The 15392-nt window shown below is 37.6% G+C and overlaps 1 protein-coding gene across 4 annotated transcripts in view; it reads left to right on the forward strand.

The window, feature by feature from the left end:
• Positions 1–15392, forward strand: part of LOC149238674 (protein argonaute PNH1-like) — a 147457-nt gene that overhangs the window by 101904 nt on the left and 30161 nt on the right. For all 4 annotated transcript variants that reach the window (XM_089373145.1, XM_089373143.1, XM_089373144.1 and 1 more), the window contains 5 exons: positions 4672–4791; positions 4958–5117; positions 5346–5467; positions 5626–5763; positions 6034–6176. In XM_089373145.1, the coding sequence (XP_089229271.1) occupies positions 4672–4791; positions 4958–5117; positions 5346–5467; positions 5626–5763; positions 6034–6176 (683 nt within the window). The remainder of the gene's footprint in view (positions 1–4671; positions 4792–4957; positions 5118–5345; positions 5468–5625; positions 5764–6033; positions 6177–15392) is intronic.

The raw sequence follows: 15392 nt of genomic DNA on the forward strand, positions 1-15392 counted from the left end.
CACTATTATGGGCCATATCTGTTGTAAATCAAATGTAATGTAAAGTGAAAGTCCAATGGACACACAAGAATATGAAGAGTCATGTTAGTTGAAAAGTCATAGGAAGTTGAACGGTCATGAGGGTAGTCCAAGAGTCACAAGGGTCAAGCATCACCCTTGGTTATATATACCCCTCCCATTGTATGAGCAAGGAATTTTCACCTTGGCTCCTCCCACGAAGCATAGAGAGTTTTCAGTCAGTTCTTTGAGGAGCGAGGAGTGGCTCCAATGTCCCACTACTAGGGCTAGTGATGTATGATGTACATATGTGTCTTGGAACTTTTGCTTAATACAAAAGCCTGTTTAGGCCAACACATTTTCATGCATGTCTTGTGGATGTTTGTAAGACTATTCTTTTGGCATTTGTAATTCATGTTTGTTTCACATGTACTAAGATAATTGAACTATTTCAATTGTTTTAGTACTTACCTTGTTGGGAATGTGCTGTATTGGTTATCACTGTTGTCTCATCCTTGTGGACTACTCCGCAGGATACTAGACAAATCTTCCTTTCTTACTAGTCATAATGTCCGTCACATCAGTTGTGGACTACTCTATTGGACAGTGGATGGATATTCCCTTGTACTTTGGTTTTAATGACTATCACATCCGCTGTGGACTATTCCGCTGGATGTTGGACAGAGCTTCTTGGTTCGCGTGTGTCTCTTCCTGGGTGGTAATATTACCTCTCACTTAAAGGCTCACTTCTCTCCCTTTTTGCAGTAAGAGAACCTTGCCACAGTTACATTACGCACTCACCAGCCACACCTACCTTGCTGTTCGAAGATACCAGCGTAACACTCTCATGTGCTGACAGCTAGAGCCAAGGCAGATCTCTAAGTATATGGCAACCGGGCCTTTATAACAGATGGTACTCCTACACTAAACATTGTGAAGTCTAGTTGGGACTTCACACCGGGGAGATCCCCTTGGTTGATGGATTTCCAGCACCGTCAATAGAATGTTAAACCCTAAAATGCAAGCATAAATACTATCATATTTTGTGTGCTTTCCAGAGAGCTAGTTTGGAGCAAAACCCTTTCTGGGTTTTGTTGGTCTTGTTGAGAAAGGGAACCAACTAATTCCTTGGAATTTTGTAAGCTCAAATGAAGGAAGATTTCCCATTTCCTATCCAATACCAGCAACAAAACATTTCTAGGTCAGCGCATAATTTGGAGAGGAGCTTTCAAGCGCTTGAGCATCATTATTACCACCTGGGTTTTTCCTTGCTTGTTGTAGCAAACCCAAGTTCCTCTATTCCTATCTATTCGTATTCCATTATGCTAAAAAATAATAAAATGACTCAGAATTTTCGTGCAATTTCTAGTGTGTTTTGATATATTGTGTGTGTTTTATTTTGGTTGTTGTCTGTCGCTGCCTTGCTTACACACCTATCTTAATGTGGGGAAAATCCTGAACCCTACAAGGTGTGGCCTTGGTGGAAAAAATCAGAGAAAGGGTTGTCACCTATTCCTAACTCTCTTCGTTAAAGCTCTCTCCCAGTTGAGCTAATGGGGGTGGTTGCTAAGAGGAAACTTGTTGGAAACAAGTTCTAGGAGACTATGGTTAATGGAACTACTTCTCAATGGTAACTTGGTTCAAGATATAAGCAGGTATGTAAATGTATGAGCAATATGAAAGATATATTCAATGATGATCCATATGACATTCAAGAATAAAGAGTATAAACCAATGCCTTGTAAATAATTGCTCAAATAAAAATAACAAGTACTTGCAAAATAGAGATAAAAGCTCAAGTTACAATGACAAGTATCCATGCAAAACAAATGTTAAAACAAGATATGAAATATGAGCAACAAGAAATGTAACTTGCAAGGTACATAGGACTTGCACTTGTAAAGGAAATGCTCAAATAGGAATATACATCAAATTACCACGAGCAAGTAAATCTTAGAATGACAAGTACATGAAATATACAACAATATTGCAAGTAAAATGGAAAATACTCATAAAACAACCTGATAGGATGACATCAAAACTAAACTATGAAGTGCAATTATCTTGGTTAATTTTAAATGTCTAATCTAAGGTGAGAAATTCCCTTTCCAAATTCTTACCAAAGGGAAAAGATTGGGGCAACTTGCAAGGAAGATGGGCTGAGGAGGCACTAGTCTGTCATTAATGATACCCTTCCCATAATCTTTACAAATTCACATGCCTTCATTCCTACAAGGGGTCAAAGCCACCAAGATAATTGTGAGGTTACATGTTGGAACCTTGCTTTGTACCAGATGGAAGAAAAATTGGGAAATTTTTTGTCCTAAGATGTCTATACAACTGAGCTTATGCTTGGAGGTAATTTTTAGAAATACAAGTTGGAACTACTAGAATGCTTAGTGGAAAGATTGAATGTTAATGAGGCGCTTCCACAGAAAAGTGTTGATAACAATGAACTATTGAAATAGTGCTCAAAAGAGCATGTGCCAACAACTCAAATGGAAAAATCTAAAGTGGAATGCCAACTCACAAGCTTTGAAATGAAAATTGCATGAGATCATAAGCTTCACAAGTTGCTTGTAAATAAATGAGGTAAGTGTTAACTTGCAATTTGTTTGAATTAAAGAATGGCTACATGATGCTCCAAAAGATGTATCAGTGAGTAATATAATCAAGATGATATTTTAAACACAAAAGGAGATAATGGAGCATGTACCAATAGCATGTGAAACAATTTCCAAATAAGAGAAATTAGATCAATGAACAAATCAAATTTGCCAAGGAAATATAAAGTGCTTGCTTGTAAACTGTTGTAGCAAATAAAAATAAGTTGCTCCAAAAGATTGTAAATGTTGTCATTCAGGCAACCATGAAAAATTATTTACACAATACAAGAGACTAGCAAATGAAATGGCAAGTTTGATTGCAAAGTCAAGAGAATGTGAGTGCTATGTGTTCAGTTTATGAATTGACCATGCATGAGTTAGATTAGATCATCAAACAAATAAATATGCAAGTAAGCTAATCATGCAAATTATAAACTAAGCTAAGAAAGAGTCAATCCACACAAGAATGGTCCTCCCTCTAAATGAGGAGGCGGGATGCCATGGGAAAAATTCTCAAGCTCCCTCCAAAAAAAGTTGGATTTTATTATTAGCTTGTTACAAAAAAAATAGCCTCTCAAAGACCTCAAATGAAACCAAGGGAGTCTTTACAAAATGGCTGCTTATGAGCACTAGATCTCCTCCTTGGCAAGTCAAACTAATAGCAAAATGAGGGGTGCAAAGATAGATTCTTAGATCTGAAATTTAGAGGATTATTTTGCATTCAAAACGAGCCTCTCAATAAGTGACAAAAGCTCTCAAATCTGCCAGGTAAGAAGGTTGCTTTGCATGCACCAATCAGCCACCCAAAAAAATTTTGCAATCAGCACAATAGGAAGAGAGGGTAAGCCTCCTTTTAACCCTCAGTCTTGGCAAAGAATAAGGCTGCCTCTCAAAGGGTTCTTGGCCTAGGCAAAAACCAGCATTCAAGTGCTCTCGGCTTCCAATCCCACGCTAAAGGTCCTGCAAGGAGGTGTTAGTGGTTTCACAGAATCTGCTCCCTTAAACCTGCCACAAAAGGAGTTAACAAATCTACTCAAAACAGGCCTGCAAAACAGATCCAAAATTAGTGGAAAAATATAAGAAATTTTGGAATGGTAATCTACAAGCAATCTACAAAGGCTAGATCAAGGCATGCGAGTAGAACTCTCCTCCTTGTCTAGCTATCATCATCCTTCTCTAAATAGCAAAATAGAATCAATGTGAGCACAAGAGTTTGAAGTAAATGGTTTAAATAAATGTGACTTGATTACAAGCCAAGGCTAGGATCCCTGCAAAACAAGTTTGAATGATGAGACTTTGAGACTAGACACATGCAGGAACTTCCATAAGCATTCTCAAGAGTGGGATGGTCCCTTCTAGAACTTCCCCTCACGTTTGAAGTATGATCCAAAAAATGTCTTCTACACAATGTCACACAAGCTAAGGCATCCTATCAGGCTACTTTTAATAGGAAAGTAGGTTTACTTGACATGGGTCAATCCACGGTATTCAAATCAGATCTAGCTACAGTTTTTAGCAAGACTAGGATTATTCAGAAAAGATGTCACCACTCTTGACTCTTGAAATTGGTGTTAAAGCAGAGATTCCACCTCAACTTACCTGTGCAGTGAGGGGTATTCCACATATTCATGTCTTGGCTTGATGATGTATGTCTATATCATGTATTATTTGGTGATGTATTGTCCTCTCCCATTGCATTTCATGGAAAGCATTTCTAATATAGGGGGAGTTTCATGCAACTAATTTTAGTAATGTGTGGGTGGACACTATAAAAGATATAAATAAAAGACTATTCCTGCATACATGTATGTACTTGTTTAATTTGATTGAATAAAATATTTTGAATATGTAATTTTTTTTTCTGATTTGCACTGCGTTTCCATGCTTTGACATTAATTGGTTTGTTTGACCTTGGTGAACATGTTTGTATTGTTTACCACAGGTCATCTTCTTGAAGATGATGATATGTTCATGCTATATTATAATTTCATATGGGTAAGATTTTAGGGTTTTGCTCAGATTTGGACATTCAGTACTAAAAACTAATCCAACACATTTAATTCTACAGAAAATGGTAAATGGGGGCAAAGTAAATTACTGGGCTTGTATCAACTTTTCACGTGTTCAGGAGAATCTTGCTGGTAGATTTTGTCAGGAGCTTGCTCAAATGTGCCAGACGTCTGGCATGGTAATGGAAAAAATCAAATATGATATTTCTAGCCCTCAAAGTGCTGAGAAAACATTCTGCTCTTCAAATAAGATAGATGTTCATTGTTCCAAGTTGATTATTTATGTTGTATTTTTTTATGGTACGAATATGGAAAGGGAATTTATTTTGGTCTTCTTTGTTTCAGGAATTCAATCCACGTTCTATAGTTCCATTGCAGATGTCACGCCCTGATCAAGTTGAGTCTGCTTTGAAACGCATATACACAGAGGCTAAGAGAAAACTCAAAGAAAAGGAACTGGAACTCCTTATTGCAGTTTTGCCTGCTAATAATGGTTCTTTATATGGTCTGTCAACATTTCTTTGCTGTAGTGAGTTCAATAGTACGAGAATGTAGGAAACAATAAACTGATCTCACAGGACAGTTATTGACATTCTTTGATTTGTTCATTCCCGTTACTGCTTTCAATCGAATCCATATTTTTATGCCATAATGTTTTTTCTATCATTTGGGTAGGAGAACCAAAGGAGGATCACCTTGAGTTTTTCTTCAATCTCACATTTGCTCTGTGCAGGAGACCTGAAGAGGATCTGTGAAACAGACCTTGGTATAGTTTCTCAATGCTGTTTAGAAAAGCATGTATTGAAGATGAGCAAACAATACATGGCGAATGTAGCCTTAAAGATAAATGTTAAGGTGCATTGCAATACAATCTAAAATTTGATGATCTTGCTAGCATTCAAAAAGCCTAATTTGTGTGCATATTGAAAACTGAAAGATGCTGCACAAGCCTACTAGAACTAATGCGATAATTTTGGCTGTTAATTATCTATTTTGTTTCATATTTCTTATAGGCCGGAGGCAGGAACACTGTACTTGTTGATGCTCTTAGAAGGAGAATATCTCTAGTGAGTGATGTACCAACAATAATATTTGGTGCAGATGTAACTCATCCTCATCCTGGAGAAGACACTAGCCCATCCATAGCAGCCGTGAGTAAATGATTTTGTATCTTAATTCACTGGATGAGTTGCATCTTATATGATATCCTTTTATTCCACTTGCACTTGAATGCAAAAATTAAGGACGCAGTCCTGGGTATCAATATAAAAACAACAGACATAAGAGTAGCTTTGAGTAGGTACTGCATTCTGGAGCTTTTGATGAGAGTTCCTAGTGTTCGTGTTGACTATTATATACAGATCATGTTGCCTATTACCTTGAAAGCACATCTAAATTATCATTGATTGATTCGAATTCAGGTTGTGGCTTCTCAAGATTGGCCAGAGGTCACAAAATATGTTGGTCTAGTTTCTGCTCAGGCACATCGTCAAGAGATGATTGAAGACCTTTTTAAGGTTGTAAAAGATCCTAAAAGAGGTGATGTCGTTCGAAGCATGATAAGGTATGCATGAACTGGAAAATTTGTACAGTCAAGTTCAACTCTAATTTGTACTGTTAAGGTTCTCTCGCTACTGTTTTTGGTGCTTTTCTGCTTTTCATCTAAATATCTTTAGTGGTCCTAGTTTCCAAAATCCAATAGTTTATATATTACAGCTGTAATTTTGGTCATAACAGTTAAATTCCATTTCACCTAGTATGATTGAATTTGAGTTTCTTAATGATATCCAAAAATCTAATTAAGACCCATGTTCAAATCACTGTCTGACGCAGTATTTAATTGCAGTGTTTTTACATTGATGTGCAAATCTAATTGTAAAACCATTTCTGCTTCTGTTGCTTTAGATCATTCATGTGAATCCTCTGTTGTGTAGACAATACAGATTGCAACTTCAGCATTTGGTCAATCCTGTTCCTAGAAAGCTACCAGTTTGATCAAGTAGATGAGTTGTGTCAAATTGTGTAAGGGCGATTTTCCTACATTTGGAGCCAAATTTAATTTCCAAATTGTATTGGACTCCCTCCTAGGTGGCCCATGTTTAGAAGTTACTTTTAGCCTCAAACTCATTTCAATTTTTTAATGAACTTATGCATCTTTCAACTCTTTTGATGTTCAGTGGACACTTAAACCTTCTAATGGTTGTTATTCTCATCTTTTTGATATACCTCCATGAGCCTCAACTCTTTTGGCAGAAAATCTGAAGTTGTTGATGTAAATGCCAAGTCCATATGATCCTTATCACACCTATAAAGTTGGGAAGAGTTGAGAACTTCATTATTGACTAGAGGCAGGCCTGTCCATTCTGTGCATGCTCGCAAAGATATCAGAATTGGCATCGGGATACCCATAGTCACTAACGGGAACTGACTGAAAAACAGGTCTAATAACAAAATTCAAACACATAGTATTCAAATTTAATAAAATAAAGTATTAGTATATATTAATGACACGTACATTAATGTAAATTCAAATCATTAGACTCCAAATATGCAATTTATTCCAATGTATATAGCATGTGAGGGTGAATGTAGCAAAATGCCAGCTAGAATTCTTATATTTGAAGCTTTGAATGAAATACATAAACATTTAGGCTGTAAATGGCCTCTGATACAAAAACAATCATTCTTCATAGCACAAAAAAATACTACATATAAGGTACATCATTTCCTTGTTGATTTGGGGTAGCATCGGATGTGCTCTAGGCCTCAAATGTTGCAGGGAGGCTTGAACACATGTATTCCAAAGAACCCAGAAAGTGTTTTGGGAAATTCTACCCAAAGACAATTTTGTTAAAATAATTAATATTTTTTAATGGGACCCTAAGTCTAAACTTAGGAAATTAAAAATATTAATGGGTATTAATCTAATTGTGGGTGTAACTTCTAGAAGAAGATGAGGATCAAGCTAGAATGATTTTAGCCATTGATTAGCTTCTAATCTAGGCCATTGAATGTCAACGAGAAGATTATTTAAGGGAGCTTTAGGGTCATTTGGAAAACACACCGAGAGATCAAGAGATTGAATTTCTGAAGTGAGAAGTTCTCAAGAGGAAGTTCTGATCAAGGAGATTTCTTGCAGTTGAAGGGCAGGAATAACATCCAGAGAGAGAGAGAGAGAGATTTTCTCAGTCGGAGAATCATCAACAGAGAGAGGCAGAGAGTGATCCAGTAGCCCAGACACAGGGCCACAAAGGGCCATGCAAAGGCAGTGTAGAGGGTGAGAGTGAGTCCGAGATTTTGCTGGGGAGAGTCAGTTTCAGAAGCCGGGGTGTGAGACCGGAAGGCTTAGAGCAGAGACTCTAGGCAGCAAATCGATCAGGGAACTGGTTGACGTAGTGCCTAAAGAGGTTGACGCAAGGACTGAGTGAGGACTGCATAAAGGCAGCGTAGGACCTACCAAAGGCATTTCATCTAGAGTCTGGATCAACCGAGATTTTCTCAGTGATCGTGTAAGGTAATCTCACAAATCTTTCTGCCAGTATTTCTATCTGTAGCTGAAAAACTAGAGAGGTATTCAGAGATGTATTCAGAATTTGCTACTGTTTAATAATAATAAACCCTCAGAACTGCTGCACTGGTTTCTCGCATTGGGTTTCTCTAGGGACATTTGTCCAAAAATAACAGTATCAATTGTGTTTTATTTTCTTTCTTGCTCAATCTCTTGTTTCCGCATAATATTTAATTGAAGGTTACAATGTATGCATTATGATATTTGTTGTAGGAAACCACAAGTAATTTGTTTAAAGGAATTTAACAAATAGGAGTAATATCATCAATTGCTACAGTAGGGATTCTGGTTGTGGAATTTTCACACTCCCAAATTGCGATTGTCGTGAGCATCCTCTGCATGAGGATCATCAAAGTCTCAAGTTGATCCTCTAGTAGGCACGACCCAAGTGTCTGGAACCTATGGTGGTGTGTAATATTCCTAAATAGGAAAAAATAGTGATATACGAAGCAAAATTATACATGTAAGCACAAAATACAGAAAAATAAGTGAACACCCATGAAATCTCCAAAAACACCATCCAGCTGAGCCATTTAATTAAAAATTTGGAGAAAGAGTACAATGGTATGGAAGGATTGCACCTAGGCTTGCCCCAATGGCAAGCTTGACAAGACCCAGGTGAGAAAATACAATGCCCGAATGAGAGAGTGAGCTACTCCAAATATGCCCTGCGCTTCCCTAGAAAACTGCACTGTCTGCTCTCAAATCCTTGTTTTATGAGAGTAATCATCAATGGAAGTGACATAGTACAATTGACCACCCAAGGATTTGATAGATATGGGTCCACAAACATTAGAATATACACAAGATACAAAATTCCTTTGGATCTACTATCACTGCTACTAAATCATCTTTTGACATTTTCGTCAAGAGCACATCCTTTGCAAACTCTATCGTGTTCAATCTTGATTTCAAGTACACCTTTAACAAAATCCTTTATTCTAGTCAAAGATTTATAATGAACATGAGTGTACCTTCCATGCCATATTTCACAAAGATCAGAGGTGTCGTGTATCAAGGTTTGAATTGACCGTCCAAGGAGACAATATAGCCCTCCTAGTCATACATCAATGACCTTAGCAGATTCAAAGGAGGGGTCTTTCTTCCACACTAGAACTTGACCTTCATTAAAGGCAATTATATATCCTTTGTCTTCAAGAGATGAAATGGTGTTCTGAATATAATTCATAACAATTAGATAAATAAAATAAATATAAATATTAAATAATTAAATATTATTTAAGTTGAATAGTGATTAAGTTAAGTGAAAAGGCATGTCTAAAAGACATGCCTAATCACGAAAGGTCACCTGTTGAGGTATAAAAGCAGGGTCATTGTAATCTTATAGCATCTTATACAATTTTATATAAATAATAAATTATTATTATTAAATACCTGTGTGTATTTTTACATTCAAGCCTACAAGCTATCAATTTTTGTGTTTCAGCATAGTTTTTATGCTACATTGGTATTGGAGCCATGGCACACGATATAATCATGCGGGCCTTTGAACGTAGTTCGCCGCACAATGTGCCATTACATTCACATCTTGATTACATTGAGCAGTTTAATGAAATTCAAGAAGTATTTCAGCATCTAGAAAAATCATATTCTAAAATTAAAGCAGGTATAAAGGAAATTGATAATAATGGAGAAGATTTTGATCAAAATAATGAAAATGAAGACGTAATAGATGATGATATATTTGATGAAGCAGTAGATGATTATAATGTTGAAGATGAAGTTGATCTTGATGTGGATGAGAATGATGATTCAGATGTAGCATTGGCTATAAAGAGAAATTTATTGCTTGAAGGACAGGATGGAGAAGATGATGTAGAACTTCAGAAGATAGACAAAGACCATGCAAAACTGGCCCAAATGAATTTCTCAATATTGAAGCGAGAAGCCACAACCCTTTTTGAAGTGATCACAAAGGATGCAACCCAAGGAAGTGAGGTAGGGAAAGCAATGGCATTTTATGTGCTAGATTCCTTGTTAAGCTTTGATCAGGACCAGGTTTTCTTAATCCAGCTTCAAAGTAGGGATTTGTTGCATGGTTGTTTGTCAGACATCAACAACGGCAAAAATATTAACAATAGCAGCGGCCACAGGATGTTTCATTCCGGCGGAGGAAGCGAGCATTCAAGTGATTCCGATCATCTGATTGTTGAATCCGGGCCAGCCAATTTGATTAGCGGGGTCGGCGGGCTCGCTTCTCCGCGGCAGAATATGAGCCAGCCTGATGACGCCACAATTTATGAGATAAAGCATGTGTAGCAGTCTAATAGACAACTGGGGACTGATTTAGCTTCTTTATCCATTGATTCTGAGATGAACAATTCTGAGGAGTCGATACAACAACGCCTGCATGATATTGCAAGGCAAAGGGAGCAGCTACAACAACTAGAAATAGATCTTAGAACACAGTTTATTGCTAGGGCTGAGGTGGTGCAAATCCAAAGTGGATTTGACGAGCAAGCAAAATAGCACGCTAACATTGTTGCGAACCTTCAGGAGCAACTAGAAGAAAGAGACCATCAAATACATGAGTTAGAGCAACAGTTGGAAGAAAGACAGAGACAACTGCGTGTGAATCAGATAGAGACCAATGAAGCATTATACGCGATGATTGCACAGCGAGCCTTCCATTTCTGTTTGCAATATAAGCGGACAACAGAGTTCCGCCGGCTTTGTGAAATAATTCGTAATCACCTAGTCAATTTGACTAAGTACAGGGATCAAAAAGACATGCCTGATCTCAATCTACCTGAGACTTTGTAGCTTTACCTTGATACAAGGTTTGAGCAACTGAAGGTTGCAACCGAGCTTGAGCTCTGGCAGGAAGCTTTTCGGTCGATAGAAGATATTCATGGTGTTATGTGCATGGTTAAGAAGACTCCCAAGCCCCAAATGATGGCGATTTACTATTCAAAGCTAACAAAGATATTTTGGATATCAGAAAGTCATTTGTATCATGGTTATGCATGGTACAAGCTGTTTATCCTTCAAAAAAGATACAATAAAAACTTGACCCACAAGGATTTGTAGCTGATGGCATCATCTGTCTTGTTGGCAGCCATTTCTGTTATGCCCTACGATCACAAGCAGCATGGAGCTCACCATTCTGAACTGAAAAATGAGGAGGAGAGGAGTTTAAGAATGGCCAGACTTTTGGGATTTAGTTTGGATCCTAAAACGAACAACAAAGAAACGTTGTCATGCTCGGCCCTTATTTCTGAATTGGTTTCCAAAGGTGTCATGACATATGTTCCGCTTCCCTGTCTCTGTTGTTCCCCGAAGTAGTGCCCTTACGTTGCCCCTCGATTCGCTCCCATAATAGCTATTCCGTCGTGCCTTGCTGTCTTATGCGTCAGTTCCCTGTCCTTGCCACGACACCGGACAGGCCCACCGTCGCACTCGACGTCAGTGACAGTGGCCACCACCGTGTCCAATTTCTGCAATAGTCAAACTTCGCCATTGAATTTTGTCGTCACTCCCGAACATCTGCCTCCACCACTGACTGTCCTGTCGTTGGTCGTTACAGCCATGGAGCCATCGACATCGGCCACGGTCAGCGAATAGTAGGATCAACGTGACCATTCGACAGAGGGATGTGACTATATATACACCAACTATATTATATAATGGTAATTTAATTAATTAAATTTACAATATATATATATATATATATATTATTAAAAATAAAATAGGACTTATTAAAAGAATTATTATTATTGAAAAAAAAATCAGTATATAAAAAAAATGAGAGGCATAAAAGAAACTATATTAAAAAAAAAAAAAAAAAATCCAAAGGAATATCACTGATTAGCTATAAGACGAGAAGAAGGTCACGTGTGAAGAAAACCCCCAACGTTAAAGCTTTGAGGACAAAGCTTCCGAAGGAAGAGGCCATGTTACGAATATAATTCATAACAATTAGATAAATAAAATAAATATAAATATTAAATAATTAAATATTATTTAAGTTAAATAGTGATTAAGTTAAGTGAAAAGGCATGTCTAAAAGACATGCCTATCACAAAAGGTCACTTGCTGAGGTATAAAAGCAGGGTCCTCATTGTAATCTTATAACATCTTATACAATTTTATATAAATAATAAATTATTATTATTAAATACCTGTGTGTATTTTTACATTCAAGCCTACAAGCTATCAGTTTTTGTGCTTCAACATAGTTTTTATGCTACAAATGGATAATAAATTCTTCTTCAAACTAGGAACATATAAAATATTATTAATAGAGACATTACCTCCTAATTCCAATTGGAAGGATGATCAACCAATGCCTTTGACTTTGTACTTGCCATTGCCTCCAAGTTCCACCCTTTGAGCTATCTTCTTTTCAGTCAATTCAGAAAGATGTTCGCAACTTCCAGTGATGTGCCTATAGGCACCACTGTCCACCAACCAAACTTCTTCATTACCTGCAATAGAACTTGTAAAAGCAGAATAAAAGGAATATTCATCATTAAAATCTTTCTTCATAGGCTTCCTCTTATATGAAGGTTCGTTAAGATCGGCTACAGAAGCATATTGCCTCCCTTTCCTTTTTCGATCTTCATTCCTTTGAGGACACATTTTTTGATAGTGACCATATGCTTGGCAATGTAAACATTGAACAATTGAGATGTCCCTTCTTTCTTGAGAGGGAGGAGGAGGTGTTCTTTGTGGAGCAGATCCTCTTCTTGGAGCAGATCTTGGAATAGGCTTTCTTCCTGTACTTCTTTGAAATCTTCCAAAATTTCTTCTTCCCTTATTGTTCTTTGAGTGTGTTGCAAAAGCTTGAGAATATTTACTTGGATTTGGAATCTTGCCTTTGGACATGAGCCTATATTCTTCTTGAGTGCAAGCAACCCATTGTTTATCAAAGCTAGGTGAATTTTCTCTGCCACTAATGCATGATGCAAAGAATCCCAAGTGCGAGGCAGACCATTGATTATTACAACTACTAGTTCTTTATTGGATATGATGCAGCCCAGCCACTCCAGGCCGCTCTTCCAGGATCTTTCCTACGCAACTCGAGCTCTTCAAGAAATTCTTACAAGAAACATACTAAGAAGGTCACACCAAATTCTCCCCTCAACGCTGGTTACTGGCTGGCCTTCATTCAAAACAAAGATGCAATCAACATATATAATCTGCCTTATTTTAACCGAATTATGAATTGACATCTATGATGTTGCTCCCGGATAGTCGCAAGAGCTTAACCAGCAACAACTCAAGGCTTATAACATACATATATATATGCTCCGTTATATATGTCTACGCATCCTCTTGGTGTGAAGGCGTAACGGCGGTGCCCACTTGGCGGATTCAATGCTATAAAACAAATACTTTTTAATATACGGTGCTTTCATTACCAACAAGGCTCGTTAATACATCCTCCTTACCTGAGATAACGGATTTACCATATGTTGACCCGTTTATAAAGACCTCACACCGGTTGTATGCGTTGAGTTTCAGTCATAAGTGCAGGCTTTTAAATCCTGGACCGCAACCACGTATATGTTAAAGTCGATGCCAATCGCAATTATGCCTCTGCTCTTGATGTGTGGTTAATTACATAAACCGGCGATCGCAATATCTTCTATGTTGGACCCGATACCCTTATTATCGACACAATCGTTCCCTTTGTTGTCTCGGTGATAGACACGAATATATATCTTTGCTGTCTTTTGATTACGCTGTACACAGGTTGTATGAACAGGTCTCCACGCCACGGGTTTGGTCTTAGGTCACAGTTTATATATTTCGGCTTCCAAATTCAGAGTTCACTCTTTTACCGTATCTCTGTTCGCTTGTAAAGCGCCTTCCATATGGTTTCAACTGTATTCTGGACGCCGATAAGGTCTCTGACCGGTAATGTTCAGCACTTCATTATGAATCCTTAACGCTGCTACAGCTACAACGCTTCACGCCATAATCAGAATATATATCCACAATCATAAAACGCTATACCCAGAATACATATACGCCACAATAAATTAAGGTTCAAAGCATTATAAACGAGCATGAAAGGGAAGAGCCTTAATGATCAATATACAGGATCATAGCGCATAGGAAAATAAGAGCCATCAGCACCTCATTCAAATTTAAGCTGTATAACATCAATTTTTACCATCAAACACACTCATCTCAGAATTCATTAAGGCAACCAAGTTCATTCATGACTGAATTCACATATTCATATTTACATAAACAAGTATACACATATATGGCCAGATATGCAAATCTATGGCCCTCTTACAACTGCCCGAAGGCTGAGAACACTTCCTTACTTCTCACACTCACTCCTCACACTTTTTCCTCTCAAAAACCCATTCCTATTTACACACTGAACTAATTAAATGCTCAATCCCCTTAATATCTCCACACCACTAGAATATCTCAACAACCCTATTATCTAGAATCTTATCCCTTCATATCCTTAACCAATTCTCTCATATCCTCTTAATTAATAAAAGGATATTTACAAAATCCTCACCTTCTCCTATTTTAATAACAAATTAATTAATAAAATATTAAAATTGTCACACCCCCTTTATCACATATTTACAAATGAAAAAATGGTCTTGATGCTCCTGCATCAGACTCCCAACGTTGAATTTAAACATGATCACCTGATCATGTGTTCGGATTTGTGTATGCCTGGATCCCATATCTTGTGTTGTAACTTTCTACTTGTCGCTGCTTCTTTCTGATATTCTTCTCCAGGTTTCCACACTTTATGCTGCATCGCTCCACTGGCTGTGCTTTTGCAATCTTTTGTTGTCTTTCTTTTGCTGCTGCTTCTTTGTTTCACTGCGGCTGGCCTCTTCCGGGATACTTTCATCATCAGTCTTCTGATGCTCTCAATTGCTCGGTCCAATAAATCGGCCGGCTGTTGATTTCTTGCTGTCTGCTGAGCTAAGACGGCTTGCTCAGTTTTCTCTCTTTCCATCGGTATTGTCACTTGTTGACTTCTTGCTTCTATGCTTGTTTCTGTTCTGACTTTCTCATTTCTTACTGCCACCCAATCATCCATACCCTCTTGTCTTCTGGAACAGAAAACTTCTTCCTTCATTTGACTGCTCAACTGAGTCAAATGTTCTTCAGTACCAATACCTGCATTCACAAAACAATTGTTAGAATAAACAACATAAGGCTTTAGTGCCTCTTCTGTTGCTGGCAACATTTCAGTATGCTGCT

This window comes from Pinus tabuliformis, chromosome 8, assembly GCF_031772625.1.
Source record: "Pinus tabuliformis cultivar Carrire ecotype Pingquan chromosome 8, CPIR1, whole genome shotgun sequence".
Classification (NCBI taxonomy): domain Eukaryota; kingdom Viridiplantae; phylum Streptophyta; class Pinopsida; order Pinales; family Pinaceae; genus Pinus; species Pinus tabuliformis.